The following is a 24,451-nucleotide window of genomic DNA, read 5'->3' on the forward strand; positions in this document are numbered from 1 at the left end:
GACAAATACCTGAATATTCAAACAAACATTTTTTTGACATGTATTTGGATACAAAAATCAGATGTTCGTTTCGCTAGAAACAACAAAAATACCTTGCCCCCCCTGCTGCTATGCTGTCTCTGCCTGCATTCTGAACAATATAATGTCTGTATTACTTTTTGAAATTGTACGAATATCCAACGAATATTTAAATTATGAACAAATATCTGCTAATGAAAATCCTGTGTTTGTCCCAGCACTAGTTATAATTAATGGGTTTTAACACACAGTAGTTCACTACAGTAAATATGAATGGAATTTTACAAAAAAATCCAGATGAACGTAAATGTGTATAATGCGGGAGGCTGCCCTTCTGCAGCCAGCAAGAAGGGTTTAAGTCCATAGTGTTTGTTCCTCTACCTTTATAGCTAACCAAAAGTTGAAAACAAAAAATAAGTAAAGGACAGTGTTGCAGAGTGTCCCCAACACTTTTGTGGGTCCAGCACCTATATATATATATATATATATATATATATATATATATATATATATATATATATATATATATATATATATGTATGTGTGTGTGTGTGGTGGTGTGTGTGTGTGTGTGTGTGTGTGTGTGCACGCGCTGTTTGTGAGTAAATATATGTATTATATATATATATATATATATATTATATATATATATATATATATATATATATATATATATATATATATATATATATATATATATATATATGTGTTTTGTGTGGACGGATGAAAGCCGTCTGATTTATTAAAAGCCGGTCTCATAATAGTCACATGGATGGGGTTAAAATCCCCATTCATAAAAACCTCGTGCAGAAGGTGACCATCTCCCGAGTTAATTCATTGATTATTTGTTACTAATCGGGAGGTAGTCACCTCTATAAAAGCCTGCAGCTTTCTGCGCTCAGGCGGAGAGTGTCAGAGGAGAGACGTAAATTTACTGGTTGTTAGTGTCTGTTTGTTTGGCCCTTGTACCTTTTTGTTTGGTGTTTTGTGTTTGTTCTTTTGTCTTTTGTTTTATTATTTAATAAAGTACTGAGCGCTGTAGAGCCTCAGGTTCACCGCCATTCCGTGTTTTCGTTTCTGTTCTGGTTGGACGTCACCACTGCAAGCCACACTTTCACAGTTGGTGTCATCATGGGATAATAGCGCCTCCTAGCGTCAGACCAGGAATACTGGGATTTTTAAAAAGAACAGCAGTGTTTTTTTTTTGTTTTGTTTGAAAAAAATAAAAATGGGAAGAAGTGGCCAGAGAATGCAGCAGCAACAGCAACACCAGCAGCAGCCAGCACATCAGCAACAGCGCAGGGCCGGTTGCAGGTCCTGCGCTGTCTCTACCACACTGGACGTCTACCTCACCTGCCTGAAAGGTAAGGAATGGAGCAAATAGCACCCGACCAACCCCTTCCATGGCAGGAGAGGGCAAGAAATTGCCCAGAGCAGGAACCGGAGGATGAGGAGTCAGTCCATAGCCCAAGAACGAGGAGACCGAGCGTCCACAGCCCAAGAAAGGGAAGTCCTCTGGTTTGCAGCCCAAGTCTCCACCAGCAGAGGGGAGAATACCTGCTGGTTTCACCACCACCCTCACGAGGAGAGGAGCAGGAGCTGCCTCTGCTTCCGTCCCAAGTGCCTGTGGGAGAGGACCTGCATCCTCTGAGGCGGACTGGTCCACTCTCCTCTGAGAGGATTTGGGACTGGCTGACGGAGCCTGAGAGGGATATCGACGAGGCCCTCCCTGCTGTAATCAATCTCCTGTGGGCCCGAGATGGGGAGCGCTGGGAGGCCTGGGAACAGCAACACCATCCAGCATCCCTCCCAGACATCGCAGCCATGGTGTTCAACTATCTGGCTGCTGTTATGGGAGGGGCCCTGCTGCTGTCATCTCCAGCACCAAAAGGAGAGGAGCCATCACTGCCATCTCCAGTGCCAGAGGGAGAGAAGCCATCACTGCCATCTCCAGTGCCAGAGGGAGAGGAGCCATCGCTGCCATCTCCAGCGCTAGAGGGAGAGGAGCCATCGCTGCCGTCTCCAGCGCCAGAAGGAGAGGAGCCATCACTGCCGTCTCCACCAACAGGAGCAGAGCAGCAGGAGCTGCCTCTATCTCAACTACCTCCACCGCCAGGAGTACAGCAGCAGATGCTGCCTGTCTTCACCATATCCACTGCCATGGGAGGACTGCTTGCAGCTCACACCTCCATCAGCAGAGTGTGAATTCCTGCTGGTTCCACCTCCACCGCCATGGGAGGACTACTTGCAGCTCACACCTCCATCAGCAGAGTGTGAATTCCTGCTGGTTCCACCTTCACCGCCATGGGAGGACTGCTTGCAGCTCACACCTCCACTACCATGGGAGGGACTACTCCTGCCCTGCTTCACTCTGCCTAAGGATGCCTGCCATCCATTGCCTGGGGTTGCCTGGTGCTCTTCATCGCCTGAGGTTGCCTGGTGCTCCGCATTGCCTGGGGTTGCCTGGTGCTCTGCATCGCCTGGGGAGCTACCAGTTACAGGGTACGAGGGTTCGCCTCCCGAGGGTCCGCTGCTGCCACCGTCACCTCCCAAGGGTCCGCTGCTACTGGTGTCGCCTTTATAGAAGTCCCTTTAGTGGGACAAGGGAACTGCTTCCTTAGTTGAAACGGACATATATGGATTGTTTAGAAATTTCCCCTCACACCTATTCAGCAGTCAAGTTACAAATTTCTCAATTTTTAATCTATTTTTTTTTAAAGACAAAACCTCCTTTTAACTCAAACATGATATCATTAGAAATATTAGGTTTCTTAAACAAAAACAAATGACAGCTATACATTTGATGGACTGACAGGAAACATAATTTTGCGCAGTATGCTGTGCCTAACTTTTACATGGATGCAGATGCAGGCCCTACATATAAATCTATACTTACAGCCCTGTGAAATTATTTTTATTTTTTATAATTTTAGTTTAAAACAACTCACTAGAATATCAATACTAGTAGTATAGGTCTACATCATGTATTAACTACCTACATATTTTTATTAAACATTATCCGCTTTTTTTATTTTTAACATTTTGACAAACATATCTTGCAGAGATAAATAATTTAGTTACCTCTATTTCTCATTAGCGGCAGTTACAGCAACGTACAGTTCCCCTACTCTTTAATTAACTGCCTATTTACAGTAAATACTGGTCATGCCCTCTATAAAAATTCAATAAGATAAAATAAAAATATATATGTTTACACTTCCCTACTATTGTGGGGCTGTCATAATAATTGCACATGCACCTATTAAAAACTAAACAAATAAAAAAACGATAGGAATTGTATTTCAATCCCATTGCACTGAAGCAGTATACAACAAGCTTGGGGTTTCTCAGTATTTAAACACTAAGCAAAGCAGATGAATTCATTCAAATTCAATCAAAACCAAAACAGCATTTGTTCCAGTACAAAGTGCTCCACTTGAAATAAAACAAATAATTAGCATACTAATACAAAATATAAGCAACCAAGCTGTATTTTAACCAAAAAGAAAAGGAATAAACAGCTAATGCTTTGAATCTATCTTCGCAAATGACTCACTCCAAATTATACATCTGCAAAAGTGCTAGTCAGAGCTTCTGTTTTTCCCTTCAGGCTGTGCCTATGACAATAGCTGAGCCTTGACAACTATGATTGCAAGTATTTATTTAAAGTATTTTTTGAATAAACCTCCCAATTTCATTTTATATTTGCATTTCGATTTTACTTAGTTTTACATGTTGCATTTCTTTTTATTTTGTGCTATCTCGGATTTGCGAGAAACACGGGGCTCTACCTACACTATATGGAGAGAAAGTAGGTTGGCCAACATTTTCACATGGCCTGAATAGAATGAGCACTTGGGACTGTCCAGGGAGGCTCAAGAGTCAGGTAATGACTGACATAGATAAAGAAAGGAAGCTACTAACACAGAACGACTCAGAATAATTTAAATCATCCCAAAACAACTAAAATGACATTGGGATTGTCTTACTTTTTAGTTCTATAAGCATTAACATTAATTTTTCTGTTTTAGGATTAACTGCCATAATTTCTGACTACCTAGAACCGCCAAGCACATCAATTTGATGTTTACATTTTTTAAACAGCTTCGATATGAAAATGAAAGACAAACTATTGGATACAACTAAAAAGTTTTATTCATGAACATCATATCATAGCAGAAACACTATTTAAATGGCAACATAAAAGGCTATAGATGCATATAGCAGAATTGTGCAAGAATGCCATCTGACACAACCTCCTCATTGAACTTGCAAGTCGCTCTTGGATATTATGTAGTGTCAGCTACATCAAATATAATAATAATAATAATAATAATAATAATAATAATAATAATAATAATAATAATAATAATGTTACCATTTCTATTGCATGACTCTGTGGCACAGTGCTTCTATGGGGAAACAGTAACACCTCCATTGTTGTGGGCAAATCCTTGTTGCCCTCGTTGCCAGGGCAAATACTTCTAATTTCCCTCAAATCAAAACAATTCTGTGACATTGTCTATATATAAAAAAATGAATCCAAGGTTTGTTTACATCTAGGAGCTGTGATGTAAACACAGACGCAGTGCCATTGAATTACAGCCAGAACACACCACCCCCACATTCCACTGAAATACATACTTCTGTGCAGGCTAGGAAGGGAGTGGGGGGTGGGGCTTGTATATTAAAATAACACTATTATAGGCTATACAAAAGAAATAAACCTGTATTGTAATATGCTTCAAAATGACCATCTGGCGGTTCTAGGTAGGTGGTTCTTATAAAACTGTTATTTTTTGCAAATTTGCCACTCAGACAGCGTTAGGAAAAGTCAAGAATGGACATGCGCATGAGATTCACAAATGCAGAGTTATTTACATATGTATACCTCAAAATGTCAAATTGACGCAGATGGCGGTTCTAGTGTTAAACAGATTGATTTTGGAATAAGGCCTGGGGGGCTTCCGAAAAACAGTTATTAATAAAATCAATCTGTTAATACTTTGCAATTGAGTCAATGAGGTTGTTAATTATCACATTTCTCATTAAAAAGCTTAACTGTCACGGGTCACATACATCACTTCCTGTCTCAACGACTGTATTTTCTCTGATACGTTTTACTTGCCTCCGCAATAAATAAACTCAACATGATTTGAAGAAGCCACTGAACCCACAGTATTATAAGCACATTTTATATGCCTACAAACATGTGAAGGTGAAAGTGTACATTGTACATAAAGTGTGGGGGGAGTCTGCCAACATTACAAATATCACAACATTAAAATATAATCAATGTTAATGATGTTGACCACATTTCTAGTGGATCTGTGTGTTCTATTGTACGCCTCTTCTTCATTCTTGTGTGGATTAGACACAGGTGTTAAAAGCCGAGGACACATTACAAATCCGCAATCACCTAAGGAAACTTTATTGTCATATCTAACTATGTCTAATATGCTGTTTTCTATACCATGATTTCATCATTTACTCTTAAGTTTTTATTTGCATAATTCAAATAAAAATGCTTCAAACAGTAGAGGTCAGCTGTCATATAATGTACATATCCAGAGTTCAGGCTACAATTGAATTGATCATTTTTAGTAGTAACATTACACTGGGTGCAAATAATGGTATATCATTTTAGTAATGCAACAAACATTCCATGAGGTACAAATGGTTAAAGCAAGTGAATAAATCTCATTCATAACCACAAGTATAGAAAAAGCTAAAATATTTTCACCTGCACATACTGAATTATCTAGGTAGTCTGTAAGAAATTAACTCTGGTGCTGTACACTCTGTCTGTATCATTGGTGTCACAACCACTCTGTTAAACTTCTGTTTCAAGGTGAGTTACATACTTAATTAAAATCCTCCTTTTCCAAGTGCAAATAAACTATTGATAAATTATGACAATTAACAGGGATTTGCAATTAAATTCCCAAGCAAACAAAATAAATACTTGCAAGAAGCACTGCTGGATATTATTTCGTAAATCAACATAATTTTGGAAATCAAAGTGGCACGATTATTTAATTAAAAAAATAGGCATAACTTGAAAATGCCACAATCAATGCCACACACCGATTTGTTGATTAACGCTGGAGTTCTCATTTACAATCTCTTGAAAATCCTGTCCATTGCGTGGTAGTGTTTTTTTTCCTACTTAGGTTAGGGTCAGGTTGAGAGCACTAATCTAATTCCACTTGTGCCCAAGCCAATTGAAACTGTCTTCTGAGAGTGAAAGTGGCAACTGAAGTTAGCCCATCTAGCTCCTTTACAGTTGGACACAGCTATCCAATACATTTGAGCGGATATATTTTAATATTTAATCTTATATTTTACTTACCTGAACCAGTTTGCAATCTGTGTAGCTAAATATATTATACATTTGTTTACTTCTACATTTTGAAACAATTTTAGATTTTTGTTTTTTTATCGTTGAAATTGTTGTTTATTCATCCTAGCATGCCTTGCACGATGACATAATTTCCTCCTTCTGAATCGAACTTGGGGCCATTACTGAAAAGCTACTTGAGCCAAACCAACATCGTAAAGCCCAGCTTACAAAAGGAAACATCCCTACAGGCAAAATATATTGAAACAACGTTGATTTAACGACGCTGAAGTGGCATTGAAAATTGGTTAGATTTTCAAATGGAAGCAACTGAATTGTCAACATTGGAACTGATGTTGAAAACCGACATTGAACCAACGTTAACAATTCAGTGTTGACTCCGTTTGCAAATCTAACCAATTTTCAACGTCAATTCAACGTCGACGTTGAATCAATGTTGTTTCGATGTATTTAGCCTGCTGGGGGTAATACTGCTCCCAAAGAAGTGATGTAGATCAGTGGTTCACAAACTGTGGGTTGCAAAAGGTCCTGAGGTAGATCTCGGAACAGGGTATAGTGAACACATACCATTCAAATATATTTGTACATCAATGTATGTAAAGGACATTATTATTATTATTATTATTATTATTATTATTATTATTATTATTATTATTATTAAAAAAAGATCACCTATTTTTCATTTTATAAAGAATTTGTTGAACAAATCCCCACGTTATGCAATAGACTCAACCACAAATACTTTGCGTCATATTATTAGGAAGCCTATCAAAAACATCATCAATAAATATTTACCTTACTTTGCCTGAACGCTAATGGGTTAATATTCATTGTGGTGGTAAAGTTAAAAAAAAAAAAAAAAAAAAAAAACCAGATTTCCCGATTAAAAAAAAGAATCCTCATACAAGCAGTGACAATGTGATGTTATTGCTTGTCTCAATGTGGATATTATTGAAAATAATGCTAGGTAAGGAGGGTCCACAAAAAATAAAATATGTCCTGCTGTCAAATAATACTGTACAAAGCAATGACTAACTGAAGACATATCAGACGATAGAGGTTTGTAGCTGAATGAACAGCTTTACTCTCCAAATGGATTCTGAACAACGGTATGCATGTTTATAGCTATTGTAACTTTACTGTACTCCTGCATTTGATTGATACAGTGAGCATGTTGTATTTGTGTGATTGAACTTAGACTTAAAATGTATTAGGTTAGGACTTTTCCAACAGCAGTTAAACACAGTAAAATGTGTTATGAGCTTGATTTTTATTACAGCTTTTGCATGTTCTCAAGCCGGACCCCCTCATCAGTTTTTCTCCCAAAGTGGAATGATTGATTCAAAATACAGAAGTTTATTTGTAGCTACCTAATTAAATAGTGACAGTGGAATTAATGCTAATAGGCCTATCGCTGTTGGTGAATCATTACTGTGCATGGTGACAGTGGGTGCAGAGGAAACATTTTGCATGAAAGACTTTTCAAATTGCAAAAAGACAACAGAAAACTGTAGCGTTCTACAAAAAAAAACAAAAAACAGTTCATACGTTTCTATGTATAATTTACATGAAAAGTGCAGTTCTGTTAGCGGTTTAAACATTAGAAAACTATAAAAATAACCAGGGTTTCATGGCAGTAAGAAACCAGTGAACAGTGTGTTTCATTTTATTGTAAACATTTTTAATATTCAAGTTACAGATTGCTTTATATTTTCAATGTTTTGTTTTCCATCAATTGTGTTTTTTAGGTTGGCTGTATCTGAATAATCTACTATTTGGTAGTGCCCTGGAATAGAGCTTGCTGGGGTTTCTACTGTACTGTAGGTTTCTACTGTACTGTAAGTGTGCACTCACCATATCTGTATCAGAAACAGGTCCAAAACTGGTAACATAGATGTCAGTCTTCACTTCTGTTACTCTGTCTGAAACAAAACACATTAAAAAAAAGAATACATTCAACAATCTACTTGGTTGAAATAATACCTTGGGAGATGCAACACAAAACCTCCTACACTTTCTTAAAAAGGTATCCAATGCTTACTCTAGTCTAAAGCACTACTGTTTCCATGGCAACATCATACTATCATTACAGGATTTCAGGCTTTAAATATCCATTGCATAAATAAATCATGTTTCTTTTGCATGTTTTACTTCTAGTAACTTTATTGGGCTATTTAGTGCAATTACATGCCTCAGTTTCTTAATTAAATTAATGTAATCATTTGTATGCCTGTTCACATTAGAGTGTTCTGATCTTCCTAAGGACAGACCATAATTTTTTTCAAAGGCTGCCTGCATACAGACTTCAGTTATTTATGTTTTTTTTTTAATTCTCACAAAATGACCTACATTTAAAGCCCATCCCCATTAAAACAAACACATTGCTACAATAATGAGGTTCCAAGAAATCCCTAGTTGTTTTGAAAAGGGATTTCTAGTACATTCTAACATTGAATGATTGTATTCAACGCTATCAGATCTCATTTTGGAATCTAGGCCCACTGAAAGAATGACAGGGTGAATTGCACTGTTCTGAGCTCACCTGTTTGATTGAGGTGTCAACAACACCCTATATTACGGAACTGACATGTCTCGCGTTACAAGGTAATGAAATGTCTTCCAACACAACATAAAAGTTTAAAAGGTAAACTAGAAAAAATAATAAATTACAGCATTTTTTTTTTTTTTTATTGCAGTGCTGTCTTGTCTTTGTTTCTTCATCAGCCACTATTAACATTGACAAGTCACAAATGTCATGAATTTGTCAAAATTCCAGTACATCCGAACACATGACATAATCTTTGTTGTGACTTACAAAAAGTAAATGCATTGTGTGTATGGTTTCACAGTATTTGCATCCTCTTGCCAAAATTGCACAAGAGGACTTGTCAAATAACCATACAAGACATAAAACACAAAACTCATATTTGCAACCAGTAAAAACCCTGTATGCCTTTTTAAGGACATTGCTTTTAATTTAATTACTATGAACAAAAGAATGACTAGCACACTAAAAATGTTCTTCATTTCTTTGTTAACTATGTGTTAATGTGTGTGTGTGTGTGTGTGTGTGTGTCTATATATATATATATATATATATATATATATATATATATATATATATATATATATATATAGACACACACACACACACACACACACACACACACACACACACACACACTGTATTCCTTTGAATTTAAGACCCAGGCCAAATTTCCCACCCTCAAATTAAGGAAAAAATAAAAAATCAAATAAAGATGCATTTACTCATATAAGAAAAATACATATAGAGGCAATTTGTAACTATGCTGTCACTCTAAGCATTACAGTTATGTGCTGCTTCTCATTTCCAGTCGTGATTACTCACACATGTTTTTCTCCCTTTTTGGGAACTGCAATATTGCTTGGCAAGTAGAAAAATACGGGTGTCTGATTAGAACTGAGCCTAATAATGAAATACTGAAAATGTAAAGCTTCTCTTCAAATTCCTCAGGAAGTTAATGACGTTTTGTGACAGGGAAGACCCTGTCACTGGTTCAGCTGAGCTGATCAGGAGGTCCTGATTGGCTGGGGGCAGTGCCCAGGGATCCTATGCCTGTTTAAAGAACGCAGCAGCGCCAGTTCGTGGCTACTGCATCACAGCCATAGCTACACAGGTGGGCGCTGAGCGAAAGCTTGCCTTGTTTACATCGAGGAGGGGAGTATTTACTCTGCAGAATAACTACTAAGGAACCCTTTAACTGACAGTCAGTCACGTTGTTGTTTACTCGGGCAGTCATATCTTTTGTTGGTGATTTTAATACATATACAGTACTCAAATTTAAGACGCAGGACATTTTTGAGAAAATGAAATTGGTTTAAAAAGTGTGTCTTAAATTTGAAGTAATAGGGATTATTACACTGTTTATAAATTTTTAAAAAAGATAAGAAAATAAAACCCGATCTCATTAGCTAAACATTACACCATCTTTAAAAGTAAACAAATGTCATGCCACTTTATGATCAACTTAGAGTTGGTATTCCTTAATTAAGGACCTAATGTTTAGCTGCCTTTTTTTCTGTTTAAATACAGTATTTTTATTTTTTTTTATTTTTAGGTAACGAGTAATAAAACATAATCAACTTTTTTTTTTTTTTAATGTTAACAAGCGAACAACCTAAAAAGTGGGTGTTAAAATAAAAATGGACCCTGTATTGATTTGGGTTTGTTTTTCATATTTTTCCATGGCATTGATTTTGAAGGAGTTATTTTGGCTCTGTTTGGAATCCAATGTCAATACAATAATTAATTTGTAATACAAAATTAATTAACGGAAAACACTTTACATGACCTGGTATTGTGAAATTAAATTAATTGTGATTGAATACTGTTTGAATATAAACCATTCTGAATTGGGCATGTATTATCCTACTTCAATGTCTCTGGTTGGTTGCTGTTCCTGTGAACAAAAATCAAACCATAAAACTGGTCCATAACACTTACATTAGACTCTTGCTGTCATTTTAAACAGTATCTTTACTAGAGTTTCTCTGATGGAGTGTTATTTTGCAATTAGACTTAATGCTGACCCTCAAATTACAACCTGCAAACCTTTAATATAGTATATGACAGATTAACAGTATGTAGTGTCTTCAGGCTTCCCATTCATCAGACCTTTGCCACTGCACAATAATCACTTAACTGCCCTAACAGGATTGGCTCTGTCACCAGTTTCAAATGACAATAAGATAGATAATTCAATTTAGGGCCCTCGGGAAATAATGTCCCAGTCGTACGCATAACCTGCTGAGCCAACATACCACCCTTGATGTGGCACTGTATAACCGTCAGGCCTTTAAATCCTGTTTACAATACTTAGTAAGTGTGAAATACAGATGCATTACGTAATGGCAGATTCAAGCTTCTAGAAAATCACTACAGCTTGGCATTTTCTATTGGCTTGGGACAATGTCCTGTTTTGTCAACTAAATCACTCATCTGTACTATGGTTTCTAAAGCATCACCATGACTATTTCATGTTCCAAGGGGCAGCATTCTGATATTACACCCCACATCAGAAATCAATATTAGTTTAGTATTCTTCAGACATTTTTATTTCTCACACAAACTGTTTCTTTGATTGCCATGCACACCAGTGCTGAACAGATGTTAATCCCCATGTTTGAATGCCTGCTAGGCGTGTATTTATCACCTTGGAACTGGTTTATTAGCAAAATGTCTAGGTATGTACAAAAAAAAAAAAGTTTGTCTTCATTTTTAAAATACAAATATTATTTAATGGCAATTGCAATTGCCATTCATTTGTACTTATCAGCAAAGTTACATTATGTTTTGGAATAGTTTGTTTTGGGTTGGTTGTTTGTTGGTTGCAAGTCACAGAGCTGTGCTAAAGTAAAACACTTTAGTTTTAATGCCAAAGTATTCTTTTTTTTTCTTTTTTTTTTTTTTTGAAATGGAGAAAAGCTACTGCATTTATGCAATAAGACCCCAGCTCATCAAACACTAAATAAAAGATCTGGCTGGCAGCAGAGTCTGTGATGTTCATAATTTATTCAAGTAGGAGAATGGCATTCTACCATAATTATACTATAGAGGTTGATCTTACTGGCTGCTATTTCACCAGAAGGCATACTGTAGGTCCTTACAAAGGAGTATGTTAATCATGGAATTCCCTCAAAAGACAGCCACATGCATCAGTGGAAAATGTCAGAACCACTTTCTCATGTTTTTCTTTTTTTCTCACAACGCCTGTTTGCATATATTTCAGTCATGTTATTTCTAGTAGTGCATGTCGAACTTCAATTCATGCAAATATATTTGCACCCCAACTCACCCGGCAGTGATTTTAAGTTTTTATCAATATCGTTATGGTGATAGGTTTTCCATCATCTTGAAAATGGTTAACTATCTGAGAAATTGGATTGCCAATGACTTTATGACATGAAACAGAAATGGAAAATAAAAATTTTCTCCCATGTGAGTCTTTATATGGCATGTCGCAGAACGGTGTCTTGGAAAGTTTTGATACCTTGCTGCCTTAAAATTGGATATCAAAAATATCAAAGGAATTCCTACCTCTGCCCTTTTCACCCATGACAAACTGACTGTCAAAAGCACTACTTCAGAACACCTGGGGAAGGCATTACTAAAGCATTACAAAAGCATGACACCGGGTGATAAGAAGGAGATCCAACAAAATGCAAAAGAAAAAAATACGAGACTGACCATAAGTAATGTAAAAAGTGTGGAGAGTAATCAGAATATATTTATGAAAATGCTTTGGCCATAAAGAAACATTAACCCTTTAGGGTCCTATGTCAGACCAGGTTTGACATTGCGATTTTCCCTTTCCAGTCCAATGTTGGACACTGTCCGACATCATCGAAAAGATGTAAATTACATGTCTCTAGTCATTTTTTCTCCGTAAAAAGCTGAGAGAACCATTCAATGGCCGAGTGAGACCGATAGGAGCTGATTGAAACCTGGAAAAAAAGGGGCGTGTGAGCAATAGTCCTAGCAGCTGCACCATACAGAGACAAGCAGACATAAACAAAGGAGGTAACTGCTTCTGCATCCAGTGCTCAAAGAATATCACAGACATTTGCAGCTCTTTGAGATGTTCTAGTAATACAATAATGACTTGGATCGCATTATTGAGGAGTTTGGTGATAAAACGATTGATCAGGAGAGGATTTATCAGTATGCACGTCTATAAAGAGGTATGTGAAAAATACAGCAAACAAGGGGTGTGGCTTGGCTGAAGATGCAGTACTGATGTCACTTAGTATTGCAATGCCCTTTAAACCAGTTTTACTCGGGGGGGAAAAAAAAATTTTAAACAGCTCATGTAAAATAAACAGCGCGTGTGAAAATAAATTGGACCTGACTTGCCTGATAGGCGCTGAATAAATGGACCGCAAAGGGTTAAGAATCCCGCCATAATGAAATGGATTAGATCTAGAGGCCTCAAATACAGACAGTGGGCCTCATTTATGAAAGGGCACTAAATCTGGAGTTAGTGCGCACATATTGAAGTGAGCCTACCCGGTGTGATAAATCTAAATTTACTGCCCCATTTACTAACAGAGAACACATTAATTTACATGCAAAGTATTTGGCTAATTTACACACCACTCCGTGCACGCTACACGTATAGAGAGCGATCATTTATTGTGCACGATAATGTCAGAGACTTAACCATGGCATACCTTTTGGACAGTAGCTTATTGTGAAGGTGGCTTAAACTGGCTGAAAATGAGCGATCAACAGAATAGGCACTCAGCACGGAACAGGCAGAGGCAACGCAAAGCGAAACTGCACTGCTTATCTTTTACTTTTATTATGTATTCCTTGCCTGATGTAAAAAAAAAAAAAAAAGCCTGTCTCCTTGAATGCATTCGGCTCACCTATTAGTTTCTAAAATTGCATTGTACTGTATTGTTTTGGGATTCTTCTTCAAAACAACCCGCCTCTTTAATATAACATGCACATATTCAACATGTGCAGTCTGCATTGTATGAGTGATATTCCCATTAAGCCAATCACAGGTCACATACATAGTAAAAATGCCAATCAAATAGCACACAGGATCGCAACGACTCCTCCCTCTTGGGCTTAGGATGTTCGGGCTCCTCCCACTCAGGCGTAGGACGTTCGGGCTCCTTCGGATTCCTCCTCACCCTTTCCTCTCTCTGCCTTCTTCTCCTCACTTTCCTCTCCTGGGTCTCCAGGCACTCTTGCTCCAGCCGCTGGCATGGAGACTGCCCCTCTTCTGTATCCGGGAGAGGGCAGTCAGCCACTCCATGCACATAGCACTCCACTCCAGGAACCAACCCCTCCCTGGCTCTACCAAGCCTCCACAAATGCATCCAGGTCCTCGTCACAAATTTCCCTGGATGCTTCTAGGGAGGTTCCTGCTTTCTCCGACCACTTTTTCCCATTTTTTTTTCTTTCTTTTCTTTTTCTCCCAAACAAAACGAAAACACTCCTTTGTAAAAAAATAAATAACCTGCCGTATTTCTGGTCTGACACTTGGAGGCGCTGTCGTCCCACTTCAGACACCACTTGTGAACATGATGGCTTTGCAGGGGTGACGTCAGATCAGAAATGTAGACTCCAAACAATGAGGAATGGTAGGTGAATCTGTGACGTTACGGTGTCCAGAGTTTTATTGTAAATAATAAGAAACAAAGGATTTAAACAAAACACATGACTGAAAATAAAGGGCGCGTTGGCCAAAGTAAATAGACAGACAAACAGACAAATGAACAAAGTGGATGGACAGAAAACAAGTACCGTGCTGGAGCTTCCAGCACAAAATAGCAATTGTTAACAGACTCTCTCCTTCTCTCTCCCCTTCTCCACTCACAAACACACAACCCCGAGTGCGTGAAAACATGCTGTTTATATGCAGCTGTACCGAGACCCGATTTCTAATCAATCATTCAGTTGGAATCTTGGTACAACTGCACATGAATTAATAAAAGTGCAATTCCCCGTGCTCACATATTATCCTCGTGCCTAAATACAAATATACATTTTAAACACTTGTGCTCGTAACCCATATTTACATCCTGTGTATTTTATACATAAACACCAACAATAACACACTACATACAACATAAAACACTAATAAACATAAAGGGGCAGGACACTCCGCCACAGTGCACCATATATGACTGAGCAAAAGAGTGGACTGGCTAGCAGAGTGCCGGAAAAAATGAAAGCAAGAAATGCAGACGTACCCATTTTCTTACACTGGATTCTGCATCAACCGCATCATGTGGAAAAGTTGCACAATTAGAACACGTAATGAGCATTGTTATCAAGTGTGCGAGTCAAGTGTCCTGACAGAAGTCATAAAATGTACATTTCAAAATGGTACTGTTTACTGTTTCTATGGTGGCCCAAAAGTGCAAGGCTAATCTAAAAGTGGGCAGCATCTTAAAAGGGTGGCGAATACAAAAAAGCATGTTGGAAATAAAAACGTATGACGGAAATGCTGCTCAGTTTTATTTCCGTCATAAGTTTTTATTTCTGTCATGCTTTTCCTGTATTCGCCACCCTTCTCTGTGAATTCGACATGCATCTTTGTAGATTAGCCTGTACTTTTTAAGAGGACACTGACTTGCACTCATAAACCCATTGTATATTTTGAATTTTATAGTTTGTCGGTATCTTTTTCTTTTCAGTGTTGTTAAAAAAGTTATATTTTAGAATATAAGTTAAATGTTGAGACTTAGCATTATATACGCTGACATGTTTTTTTATTCTTTGATATTTCCATTGAATGTAAAATACCCATAGAATTCTATTTTCTCCATTATTTTACATTGTGATATTGAGTTTTTTTGTCAGTTTTCTAGGAAAGCTGCTTCTAGTTAATGTGTTTTGGGTAAAGTAGTATATTTCAGTATACTGGCCTATATACAATTTATACAGACATTTTCACATACATCACAATGTGTGTGTGTGTGTGTGTGTGTGTGTGTGTGTGTGTGTGTATATATATATATATATATATATATATATATATATATATATATATATATTTTTTTTTTTTTTTTTTTTTTTTGTTTTGTTTTGTTTTTTTTTTACGGGGTCGGGCGGTGGAAGGTGAACAGTCTTAACCAAATGGGCCCTTGGGCCATATTATATATCGGTTCAAACAAAAATTTCCATCACCACCCCCACTAAACACAGAACAAACTGTTTTTTTCAATTGCAACTTCCCTGAATCCCGTCGGATTAAATCTGTTGACTTGTCAAACTGACAATGAATAATAGAAATCAAAAGCAATTGAGATCCGTTTTAACGAATTAAATGGCAAAGAATAAAGTTGCAATAATTCAAAAATGGCGGTTAAAAAGATGAAAAATAGATTTGACATTAAAGCAGGCACAAAACTTTAATGTGCACAATACAGTTATTGCCTTTCAGTAAATACGGTGTAAATGACGCTCATCTCATTATTCAGAGCGGGGTGCCTCATTTAAATATATTATCGTGCATTACCATACACATCACATAGTCATTCTGACTACCATAGTGTGGCACAGTAAAAACAGTGTACACCATAATATGCCCACTATTTCGTGCAATAATGAATAAAATTGTTACAGTAAATACGGAAATCGTTAACGTGCACAGTAATTAAAATTATCCTGCACAATAAAGCTTAGCGTCCTTTCGTAAATGAGGCCCATTATCTCACAATGAAAGTAGGTTGGCAATTGGCCATTTAATAGCATATTGGCCAAATGGCAATATAAAATGGGCTAACTCAGACAAAGACATGGTTTAAGCACAGATAGATTGGTTATTTTTTCACTCTTTGGAGGAAAGTCAGGGCAGGCCAAGTCTGTATGACTGATGTAATAATTCCAGTTGTATTAAGTGTGGCATTAAGAATGTAATGTTTTTATTTGTACGCTGCCTGTTTTTAACACATTTAAATGCTGGGGTACTACCATTGTGGCTCAAATTGCATGCTGTTTCCTATAAGTGATATGCACTATTATTTCTGACTGAAAAATCAGATGGTTTGCAAAAATTTGAAACCATTTGGGTAAGAATTTGAATGGTCAAAAATACAGTAACTGAAAAAACAATACAAGGTGTTATTTTTAAAATGTATATTCCTTAATACATGTGTTTTTCTATTACGCTTTGACTGAACTCCTGTCTCATCAAGACAATACCCCCAGAAAGCTTCCAAGGAAGGACTTGACTAAATTTGTCACTTTACCAACTAGACAAATACAAAGTAGCAATTTGAAAATTATCTTAAGTTTGCTATCTCAAATTAGTTTGTGTTTATGTTGGATTACACAAAAGCATCTTACCTAAACTGACATAATGTTTGAAAGGTATGAAAGGTTTCAAACAGACAGCGTGAGATGTGTGTTTATAAAAAGTATATCAATTAAAGTAGACTGGTTACCACACAGTAGTACAGAAATGTGAGAAAACAGACTTTAAAGAAAGCATGTGGTTTTACAACAATCTAGGACCACATGAGTCAGACAGCCACTGACATAAGATTCGAAAGAGTAACTCGTTGTGTACATTGTATAAAAACAAAAGGGCAGATATGTGAAATGGACTGTAGCCAAGCCTTTCCTCTGGAGTACAGAGTTCATATCTGACTGGTTGGTGAAAATATTTTGATAGCATCAGTCTCTTGTCAACAACTACAAACAGCATAACATCACAACAAAAATGTTTTTTGTTTTTTGGGGTTTTTTTGGCTTTTTTTACAAATGAAGAGATTTTATACAAAAAAGGTCCCGGGTTAAAATAATGTAATACCTTATATGCAGTACCACTATATACAGTACCTATAAAAAGTCTGCACCCCTTTTCAAAATTTTCACCTTTTGTTGCCTTATTGCCTGGAATTAAAATGCATTCTTTTTTTTTTCATTTATCTACACATCCTACCCCACAACTTCCAAGTGATAGAAATTTGTAGAGAATTAATTAAAAGTAAAAACTGAAATAGCTTGTTGGATAAGTGTCCACCCTTCATGTAATAGCAATCACAACCCAAGTTAAGTGGCCTCCACTTGTGTTAAATTGTAGTGATTCACATGATTTCAGGATACATTTTGCAGTTCCTGTAGGTTCCCTCTGCTGGGTAGTGCATTTCAAAGCAAAAACTCAACCATGAGCACCAAGGAGCTTTCAAAAGAACTCTGGGACAAAGTTGTTGAAAGGCACAGATCGGGATGGGTATAAAAAAAAATATCAAAGGCCTTGACTATCACTTGGAGCACAGTCAAGACAGTTATTAATAAGTGGAAGGTGTACGGCACCACCAATTCCAAACTGGATGACTAAGCAAGGAGACTGATCAGGGAGGCTACCGAGAGGCCAATGGCAAATTTGCAAGAACTACAGGCTTTTATGGCCAAGACTGGTCAAAGAGTGCATGTGACAACAATATCACAAGTACTCCACAAATCTGGCCTGTATGGTAGGGTGGCAAGAAGGAATCCCGATTGAAGTATGCAAAAAACACTCACAAGATTCTGTAGCCATGTGGCAAAAAGTTTTGTGGTCTGACGAAAGAAAAATTGAACTTGTTGGCCTAAATGCAAAGCGTTATGTTTGGTGCAAACCCAACACAGTGCATTACCCAAAGAACACCATCCCTACTGTGAAGCATGGTGGTGGCAGCATCACGTGATGGGGATGGTTCTCATCGGCAGGGGCTGGGGCACTTGTCAGGTTAGAAGGGAAAATTAATGGAGCAAAGTACAAAGAGGTCCTTGAGGAAAACCTGCTGCCCTCTGCAAGAAAGCTGAAACTGGGACGGAAGTTCACCTTTCACCATGACAACGACCCAAAGCACACACCCAAAGCTGCACTGGAGTGGCTAAGGAACAAAAAGATAAATGTCTTTGAGTGGCCCAGTCAGAGCCCCGACCTAAATCCAATCAAAAATTTGTGGCATTACTTGAGGATTGCTGTCCAGCAACGCTCCCCAAGGAATGACAGAACTTGAACAGTTTTGTAAAGAATGGTCAAATATTGCCAAATCTAGGTGTAGAGACCTATGCCATCAGACTCTCAGCTGTAATTGCTGCCAAAGATTTTTTATAATCTAAAGCTAAAGCTAAAGGTTATCATATCCAGCTAGCATGTACAGTATCCAAATGATGAAAAAAAAAAAAACTATAACCCGTCAACAACTGATGTATACAATATAAAACAATGTAGAACAATATTGTATTGAAAATCAGTTAATTTCATTTGGCTATTGAGTGGCAGCATGATTTATTCAGATAACGGTATTCCTGTTAGTAAATCCCAAACAGAATAAGGTGCGTTTTTTGTCTGTGCTGTATATCTTCCCTCTAACTAACCACTGCGAAACCTGTAGCTCCTGCATGATTCAGCACCAAGGCCAGTACACTTGCTGTGGGCAATTTGCATTCAGGTATAAAGGTAGCTTGCATCATGGGGGTTTGGGGAAAAAGTACACTGGTTCATTCTCTGCCATTTTCGAATGTGGAATGTCAGGGTTTAAGGGATTGGGTGCTATTTCTTCAATGAGGGCCTGAAAGTCATCTTCAGCCACAGATACAACCCTTCATTGAACTGATATATTGTGAAATGCAGCAAGCAGGCATCTTCAGGGGGACATTGCAGTGCACCTCGAGATCTTTCCAAACACCTGAAACACATTTTAGAGCCATCCAACTCTCCAAACATATTTCGGGGAAAACCCTCTGCTGTATTTGCCATTAAGTATAGCAATTTGTGTTATCAGTTGCTGTGAGAGAATAGTAGCTTACACAAACAGTAATATAACTCTGATACATGTATAGATCTACTTGTGCACAACTGCAAATAAATTAGGCATACAACATGTCACATATTTTTAATTATCTGCACCATAATGTAAAAAAAAGTTACAACTAATAACAGTTAAACAATGCAAATAAAAAGTAACATGACCTGGAAGTAAACTAGTTAAAAGTAATAAACCACTGGACATCCTTGGAGTTACACCACCATAGGCTACACACCCAAATTAAGTAATTAAACTAGTATTCAAATTACATTTACGAACCATGAATATTAACGAAGAGCTGACGGACAAGACAGTAAGATTTCCGTTGACTGATCAGGCACAACGGCAAAAAAAAAAAAAAATACAAAAATGTAAACCTCCTTTATACATTTGGAATACTTAAGTACCATGAAAAGAGGCATTTATGAGCAATTTTCTTTTTTATAAAACGGTGTGTTAGTGATTGGTTCATCAGTGCTCCAAGCCATTACAATAACCAGCATGATTAGGAACTACTTAGGAACAAAGGTAAATTACTGCACGTGTGCTAACCATGTATCACTACACCACGCAAAATCAATGAAAACACCTGTCAAAACATCTGCTGTCATGGAAGATACTGAAAACATCCCTTTTGAACTGTTTGAGCCCATGGCAATTGATGATGTGCTAGAAAAAAAACTCTAAATGAAATGAATACCACAAAACAAACAACCTAGGCTGTTTAAATACTTCAACGACTGGCTTTCTGAAGAAAAAAAAAATACAGTAATAATAATATTCTTAGATATTTGTATGCAACAGTCAGAAATTGGAAAGACAATTGTCTTTATACATAACTTCTACAGCCCAGGATCTAATGTATAAAACAAGTGTCTTTCCTGGTGTTTTACAGAAACCATAATACAGAAAACCTACAGACGGATTATTAAAGCACAACACCAGAGCAGTCTACAGTAATTACCAGTTAGCTAGGCTGCAGTGACAAGGTGTTGCCCACTCAAGGCTGACACCTAGACATATCAATCTGTGCGGAAACATACACAAGACGCAGAGGCACAGCAACCTGTTTTAAAGGAATTCTGGCATGCTGCTTTTTTGCTTGTCCATCAAGTGACCATCAATATTTAGGTAAAAACAGGGAAAGAAAGGAACAGTCAGCTCTTAGATGAGGCACGCACATGCAATTTACAAATACTACATTTTATATAATGAAGAGGCCATTAGATACTAAACTGGCAATGAGTCATTGCAGGATACACTTACCCATTTGAAGCACATGTTTTCAATACAGCTGGAGTAAAAATGACCATGTGCCTATTAGGGCTGCTACGATTAAACCAAAAATCAATTTTTCAATCGATTCCATTCCTCATTATATGCATCAAGATAAATACTGTCCAATCGATTCAATAATTACATTTTTGTAAAGTGCATAGTTACTAACATAATTTAAGTTTATCAACGAAACTGCACTGGATGCCCCTGCCTTGCTATTTACAGTATTTCTGCCAAAGACAAGCAGTGGGTGTGTTCTTGTTAAGTGTTAACTAGCATCTCATTTGCTGACCACCAGCGAATCAGCTTTGTGAGTATGCAAAGTAGTACTCTGTGTATTTGATGTGAACAAAAAGTGAGCCGCCTTGAATCCAGTGCAGGTCGACAAGCCTGTATTCTGGCAAACAGCATGTAAACAGATTGTGCACTTTTAAGAAAAATGACTGTACATAGTTTACGCTTCTTTAGTTTAAAAATGAACTGTTTTGGGGGGATTTTTTACAATGCATTTTTCAAACCAGGCTTTCAAATCTGGGTTTACTGATTGATGACCACATCCAATCAATGTAAGTGCCACCCACCGTTGATAAAACATTTTTATGCCGGTGGCATGGCAAATTTCGCCCCCCTGCCAAATTTTGCCCCTGTAGCAATGGCGATTTTGTTTTGCGATTCAGAGTGAATAGAGTAAAAACAAATATACATTTGTGCATTTGTTATTGGTATGTAATCATAATGTTCATACTTTTCTTGCTTTTGTTATTTGTCATCTCTGGATGCTTTACAATACATTGATGTGCGTGTGATTAAATACATAATCTTTATAGTAAAAGAAACATAAAATATGGTTTCATATATATATATATATATATATATATATATATATATATATATATATATATCTATATCTATATATATCTATATATATATATATATATATATATATATATATATATATATATATATATATATATATATGAAATTTGCCATGACACTGGTCCTCCTCCAGTATCTTACATATATTATATTACAGCTAATTACCCCTCACATTCCACTGTTGTGCACAAGCTCATACTAAAAAGCAATGATATTAAAATAATCACGTTGGTGAGAGGGGGAGCAAAACTTTCTGTGGCCGGTACAATCATCTATATTTTTTAATGATTATATAATGAATGATTATATTTTGTGTGCCCAATTAATCGATTGCTATTTAGAGGCTTAACTGACAGCTTTAGTGCCTATTAATAGTGCTACATTCCTTAAATGTACACAGATATAAGTACAGGTGTGTGCTGAGTTGGAATAACAGATGACAATTGTAATATGTGGTAATTATATAACCACAGTAATGTTTAAAGTAATGCATGTATGAAAACCATCTTATATGGACAGGCCATTGGCTGAACACAGGGACAATAATGAAGGTGGCAATGCCCTGTGTAAATAGGAAGAGGAAAATATGGAATACAATCATAAACGATAGACAAATGCTGACTATGAATACAGCATGCAGTTTGCTTTTGCATTGTGGCATTTAGTCCTTGCATGCTGCTTTAGTCATGATGCTTAAAAATGAACACTGGAATTTATTGACTCAGTCATAAAAGACTGGGATTGTATGTCTAAACATGTGTAAATAAACAAAGGTTACAAATTAATTTTAAAAAATATCTTCGCACCATTAAACTGTCCTATTATTTTATTCACACATTTACTCCTGATGTATATCAGTAAAAGAATTGAAGGCTTATTTAATTAAATATTTTAGTATTCATTTTCCAAATGCATTTTCTAATTAAATGCTGGCATGTCAACAGTATCCACTGTCTTTGAATAATGAGAACATTCTTTCTTTCTTCTTTTTTTCCTTTACCTCCTAATCCAGGTCTAAGTCGATTATCATAGCCGTCCAGAAGCCTGTCAAGAATTCTTGTAAAGATGGTGATGTTATTTTTGGCTTCCTCTTCCTGGGAGTTGGCCACTGCTGATCTAAATGGAAATTGCACACATTTAAATGTATATTCTTTTTGGAATTTTGTGACACTGAATTCAGATCACTTGACCTAGGAAACAGTTATAACAAACACATCCATACACAACATAAGCACCCCCTTCAATTTCATTCCTTATAAAATACAAAAAAAAAAAAAAAAAAAAAACCTGTGTTCTGCTTTAATCACGGTAAATCAATATAAACAGTTTGTAAAAATAACCACATTGATGTTAGATTAGGGATATGAGAATAGTGTGATAAATATTGTTAGATTACGGATAGGTGAATAGTGTGATAAATATTTGCACAGTGCATCATAACAATTTATTTCATATAATTAAGAGGTCCACGTTTTCCAGTGTTCCAGTTTATGATATTTGGTTATAGTCCTATTTAGCAGAAAATCCGTCAACATAAATATCCAGCTTGTCCATGATGGCATGCAGATGTAAGCTTGTGAAGAGAGGTTCTACTGCCATTTTTTTTTCAATGAGTCACTGACACAGAGAAAGCTGGCTCTGTAAATTTATTATCATTATCGTTATTCAAAAGCTTCCCTATTCTTGACCTAAAATGGTAGGAAATAAATAACAAAGTCTTTAATTATTTGCATAAGATTTGTTTACATCAGAGTTGACTTAAATAGCCCCAAGCACTGCTTAAACAAGTCTATAAAAACATAATTATAAAGTTGCTGTTTTATTCAGTTCAATTTTAAACAGCAGAATTTAAAAGGAAGGCTTAGGCATTGACTTAAAAAGAAGCAAGTCACATTCGCCTGAGGGGAATTTCAAAAGTCACGTTGGGAAATTCCGTTTTCTTTGTGGGATTTCCACTTTAATGGCAACGTCTTGCGCTATTTTTTTTTGTAAATTATTATTAACCTTATTACGTTATATTCAAAACGAATGTAAGATAAACATGTACAAGTAGATAGAATTTTTGGCAACCGTAGACAATCAGTCTTTTTCAAGAACGCTTGAGGAAACCCCGGTATATACGGTTGTGCATTACTTAATTATAACTAACAGCAATGATGTTTATGCAACCTGGAGTCTACTGTTGATGCTATGAAGGTCTATACCACTATCTCCACCTAGAGGATTTCAGTATGAACATCGTTTTTAGTTTATTTTAGGCACAGTAGTAATAGCAACACTGTATATCACTCTCCTATAAATACACTAATCTCCATTTTCAGTGTTTACATGGATAGCACTGTACTTATTTCAAAGTTGCACTGCTATCTCCCACAACGTCTTTAAGACATCTGAAAACAAGTATTTCCAAATAAAAAATAAATGAAACGCTGCTCTTACCTTGCTTGCCAAAATATCCCCAACCAAAGACAAATACATAGATATTCAAACGCGTATAGCTTCCTCTTCATGACTGATATCTATAAGAAAAAAAATATGTAAACAATCCACAAGTCCACCTAGTAAACAGACTAAAGATAACTTTTGTGTTAAAGAAAGATCGTCATCAACTAC

At 36.7% G+C, this 24,451-nt stretch overlaps 1 protein-coding gene across 1 annotated transcript in view; it reads right to left on the reverse strand.

Annotated features, from left to right (window-relative positions):
- LOC121324194 (gamma-aminobutyric acid receptor subunit alpha-2) overlaps positions 1-24,451 on the reverse strand; it is a 73,438-nt gene that overhangs the window by 48,170 nt on the left and 817 nt on the right. Inside the window, exons 2-4 of the mRNA XM_041265783.1 lie at positions 24,278-24,357; positions 22,839-22,954; positions 8,234-8,301 (exon numbers count right to left, since the gene is read on the reverse strand). Coding sequence (XP_041121717.1) covers positions 8,234-8,301; positions 22,839-22,954; positions 24,278-24,348 — 255 coding nt within the window. The 5' untranslated portion in view covers positions 24,349-24,357. The remainder of the gene's footprint in view (positions 1-8,233; positions 8,302-22,838; positions 22,955-24,277; positions 24,358-24,451) is intronic.

The sequence above is a fragment of the Polyodon spathula genome, chromosome 1 (genome assembly GCF_017654505.1).
Source record: "Polyodon spathula isolate WHYD16114869_AA chromosome 1, ASM1765450v1, whole genome shotgun sequence".
In the NCBI taxonomy this organism is placed as follows: domain Eukaryota; kingdom Metazoa; phylum Chordata; class Actinopteri; order Acipenseriformes; family Polyodontidae; genus Polyodon; species Polyodon spathula.